Consider the following 5045-nt stretch of genomic DNA (forward strand, 5'->3'; position numbering starts at 1 on the left):
TGGAGTAATAATGTACAGCACAGTGTACAGAGTGAGGCGGTGTGTATTACATGAAGCAGAACACAGTGTGTGGAGTATATAATATACAGCTCTGTATACAGAGAGGAGCAGTATGGAGTATATAACATATATCATTATATACTTAGTGGATGTGTGTGGAGTATATAATGTATAGCGCAGTGTGTAAAGTGGAGTATAGGATACTGATTGGTGGAGGAGATGAATGTTCCTTCATATGAGACGTGTTGTGTGGAGGTCGGACATTGATGTACATTGTGCTGTGTTGTGCTGTGTAGGAGACGTCCGGGAGACACAACATTCTATTCATAATACAAATAAAAGTTTTACAAGTAACCAACAACCTGAACCTCGGGAGAAGCCGAATCATTCCCAGACAACCGCCACCAGATCTGCATACACTACAGGCAAGTATACATTGTAGTCATTGGCACAGCATATAGGGTGAGTATTGTTCTGCACATTACTGTGTGCCATCAGGAGGGTGTACAGAGGTCACGGTGTGCAGTATATGTTGTATAGTGCAGATATGGGGAATATATAATGTACAGCACTGTGTACAGAGTGGGGAGGTGTGGAGTATATGATGTACAGCACAGTGTACAGAGTGGGGAGCCTGTATTGTAGAAGGTAACAGTGTAACTCTGGAATCTTTTTCTACTTTTGGATTTTCTGCCTCCCGCTATAAACAAGGAAACATAACTACGTGATGATCATTAAGTTTGTTTTGTTTTTCTGATACAGGAGGAAGACGCTCTGAGCAGGAAGCTGAAAATCAGGATAACGAAAATCAAAAGTTATTCTCCGGTGATGAATCAGGTGATTATCGTGTAGAATAAAACCAGAGATTGATCATTCTTCATATGAGACGTGTTGTGTGGAGGTCGGACATTGATGTACATTGTGCTGTATTGTGCTGTGTAGGAGACGTCCGGCAACCACGAGATTCTATTCATAATAAAAATAAAACATCAATAATGAATCCACAACCTGGACCTCGGGAGAAGCCGAATCATTCCCAGATGACCAAAACCAAACCTGCGGTACACCCGAAAACTCCAGACAGAACCGTATCCAGTCCAGGCAAGTATACAGATACAGAACACAGTGTGTGGAGTATATAATATACAACTCTGTATACAGAGAGGATCAGTATAGAGTATATAATATATATCATTATATACATAGTGGAATGGTGTGGGGTATGGAACGTATAGCGCAGTGTGTATAGTGGAGTATAGGAAACAGATTGGTGGAGGAGTACCGTATCCAGTCCAGGCAAGTATACATTGTATTCATTGGCACAGAGTGTTGTGCTGTATATACAGTAGTTGTGTGAAAAAGAAAGTACGCCCCCTTTGAATTCTATGGTTCTAAGTATCAGGACAGAATACACATCATCTGACCCTCAGCAGGTCTTTGAATGAGGAAAATACAACCTCAGATGAAGAACGACGCAGGACACATCACACCATTGCGTCATTATTTATCTTACAAACATAAAGCCAAAATGGAGAAGCCGTGTGTGAAAAACTAAGTACACCCCATGACTCAGCAGCTTATAGAACCACCTTTAGCAGCCGCAACGTGAAGTCATCATTTTCTGTGTGACGTTATCAGACTCCAACATCGTTGTGGAAGAATTTCGGCCCGCTCGTCTTTATAACGTTGCTTGAGTCCATTGCGGTTTGCAGGCCTTTGTTTATGCACAGCACTCTTAAGGTCACACCACGGCATTTTAATGGAGTTGAGGTCTGGACTTTGACCGGGCCATTACCACACCTTGATTCTTTTCTTTATTCAGCCGTTCTGCTGTAGATTTGCCGGTATTATTGGAATCGTTGTCCTGTTGCATGACCCAGTTTCAGCCAAGCTTTAGCTGTCAGATGTGATTCTAGAACACTATGGTATACGGAGGAGCTCATGGTCCACTCAATGACTGCGGACATTAGACATGTCACCCCGCAAAGACAGTGTTTTGCTTTGTTTCGGATCAATTCGCATTTTTATTTCTTTCTTTTTTCGGAATTAGGATTACAAATTCAATTCGGATTTTGCGTCTGTCCAAATTTTTATTTCGGAACGATCCACAACAGGAAGTCACATGACCGTGCCTGTAATGCCACCCCCAACAGCCAAAGAAAAAATCTGATTGGCCAGAGAACAGTCACATGTCCGGTTTAGTTTCCTTTTGAACAAAATTTTGACGGATCCAAATTTTCGTTAAAAGAACATTCAGATTTGTTTGCATTCGGACTCACATTCACATTCAGAAATTTGGATGCATCTGATTGTGCCAATCGAATGAAATCTGTAGGAATATCCATTCAGAATGAAACAAACGCGGTTATACACAAATCTGCCGAAGGCAGCCGAGTGAGTAACCGAGCCGAAGGGAAGTGAGCCAAACGACATTCCGCTAGTCACTACGGCTCAGTACGGCTGATTTCAGCCATACATCGGCTGCCTTCGATCAGCCGAACATGCTCTACGAGGGACTTCGACTCAGCCAATCCAACATTCTCATAGGGGCCAAACGGCAGTAAGTGAGTAGCCGAATGCGGCATTCGGCTCGCCTTTTCTGCTCGATACCTCCGTGAATAGCCCGTACAGCAGCCCTTCAGTTTGACTGAACCGAAGGGCAGAGGCGGCCATAGCGAGCTGAAGGATCAGCCAAAGCTTTTGAATAACCCTCAATATGTACATGTCTAGTGTACAAATATGAACCTCCGGTGATGAATCAGGTGATTGTTGTGTAGAATAAAACCAGAGATTGATCATTCTTCATATGAGACGTGTTGCGTGGAGGTCGGACATTGATGTACATTGTGCTGTATTGTGCTGTGTAGGTGTCGTCGGGGGGACACGAGATTCTATCAATGATACAAATAAAAGGTTAACAAGTAACCAACAAGCTGAACCTCGGATGGGGCGGAATCAGTCCCGGATGACCGCCACCAGATCTGCGGTACCCCTGAAATCTCCAGACTCCGTATACAGTCCAGGCAAGTATACATTGTAGTCATTGGCACAGAGTGTTGTGCTGTATATACAGTTGTGTGAAAAAGAAAGTATGCCCCCTTGGAATTACATGAGAAAATACATGTCTAGTGTACAAATATGAACCTCCGATGATGAATCAGGTGATTGTCGTGTAGAATAAAACCAGAGATTGATCATTCTTCATATGAGACGTGTTGTGTGGGGGTCGGACATTGATGTACATTGTGCTGTATTGTGCTGTGTAGGAGACGTCCGGGGGACACAACATTCTTTCAATAATGCAAATAAAAGGTTAACAAGTAACCAACAACCTGAACCTCGGCAGGGGCGGAATCATTCCCGGATGACCGCCACCAGATCTGCGGTACCCCTGAAATCTCCAGACTCCGTATACAGTCCAGGCAAGTATACATTGTAGTCATTGGCACAGCACTGAGAACATGTGCTGCTTTGTATAGAGATTATATCTCCTGTAATAGATTTACAGGATGGGTATTGTTTTACATATTACTGTGTGCCATCAACAGGGTGTAGAGAGAGCATGGTGTGCAGTATGTATTGTACAGCACAGTGTATAGAGAGGAGCAGTGTGGAATATATAATGTACAGCACAGTGTATAGAGAGGAGCAGTGTGGAATATATAATGTACAGCACAGTGTATAGAGAGGAGCAGTGAGCAATCTATAATGTACAGCACAGTGTATAGAGAGGAGGAGTGTGGAGCATATAATGTAAATCTGTGGCAAACCCTGAAGCGTTTTGCAGTCATATGACAATTGCAATTTGTTGATGTCAGAAATGTTTCAGGATAAATGAAATCCAACACTGCTATTCACCTTCTCACCATCAGAGCTTAAAGGGGATGTATAAATGTTTGTACATCATTTATGTATTATGTACAAGGATATTTTTTTATATACAGTAATTAATTCTGGAATGTTTTATATTATGAGTTTCATGTTCTTACCGACCTGAGAGGTGCTCAGCTATAGTTACATATCATTCTCTCCTTTGCTGGATGAAGCTCATTGTTACAGAGTTCAATAGATGAAGCTGAGTCAGTCAGAGCAGAGCGCACATACCCTGTGTGAGGCAGGCCCGGCGCTAGCGCAAGGCAAGTAAAGCGGCCGCCTGAGGGCGCTGCAGGGTGAGGGCGGAAAAAACAGGGCATTTTGACAAGTACTTGTCCTTGTCAAAATGCCCCGATGTTTGCGCTCTGTTTTTTTGTTTTTTTTCACTTACCTTCAGTGCGGAGAGCAGCGGCGAGTCAGCGCTGGTCCGGTGGGAGGAGCTCCAGGTGGGGTCCTAATTTAGCTGGCCGGCGACTGCCAAAGGATCCCAACACGCGCGGCACCTCAGGCAGTCGCCGGCCAGCTAAACTAGGACCCCACCTGGAGCTCCTCCCACCGGACCAGCGCTGACTCGCCGCTGCTCTCCCGCACCGAAGGTAAGTGGGAAAAAACAAAACCCATAGCGCAAACATCGGGGCATTTAGGACGGGGGCTGCGTACTAATCACACGCAGCACCTGTCTATCCCAGGAGCTGCTTGATACGGCCCTGCACGCAGCACGTAGCTGTATGCACCGGCTGAGTACAGTGTGAATGAGGGCTTACTCCTGTTTCTGATTTGGAGATATTGGATCTTTTACTTTAAATAAAAGCTGAAATGCTTATTTTAGGTAAGTGCTTAAAGTGTACTTCCACTTCCGCAGCCAAATTGCGATAACACCTATTTTATACTTGTTACATGTTTTCATACGTAGCATAAGCTAAAAAATCCTTTGTGCAGTTTGAGTTGCTTTTACTTGGGTTAGGGTTTCTACTTGGCATCTTAAGGGTTAACATTTCTATTTGCTTCTCCTTCTTTTTAATATTAGGAAGGGCTGTGAGGGGTTAGGGGTGCAAGGATTTCAACCCTGGCTTCTGCATTCAAATGTTATTTAAGTTAAGTGAGAGAAACACAGTGCTCAAACTTCAGTTCTAAAGGAGGCCATATGCTGTTCAAAATTCTGCCGGTTCTTG

General features: G+C 43.8%; 1 protein-coding gene across 1 annotated transcript in view; it reads left to right on the plus strand.

Annotated features, from left to right (window-relative positions):
• The first annotated feature begins 995 nt into the window (after window positions 1-995).
• LOC108800596 (signal-regulatory protein beta-1-like) overlaps window positions 996-5045 on the plus strand; it is a 27550-nt gene continuing 23500 nt past the window's right edge. The window contains exon 1 of the mRNA XM_018572577.1: window positions 996-1101. Coding sequence (XP_018428079.1) covers window positions 996-1101 — 106 coding nt within the window. The remainder of the gene's footprint in view (window positions 1102-5045) is intronic.

Source organism: Nanorana parkeri, unplaced genomic scaffold (assembly GCF_000935625.1).
Source record: "Nanorana parkeri isolate BGI_ZX_2015 unplaced genomic scaffold, ASM93562v1 scaffold2077, whole genome shotgun sequence".
Lineage (NCBI taxonomy): Eukaryota > Metazoa > Chordata > Amphibia > Anura > Dicroglossidae > Nanorana > Nanorana parkeri.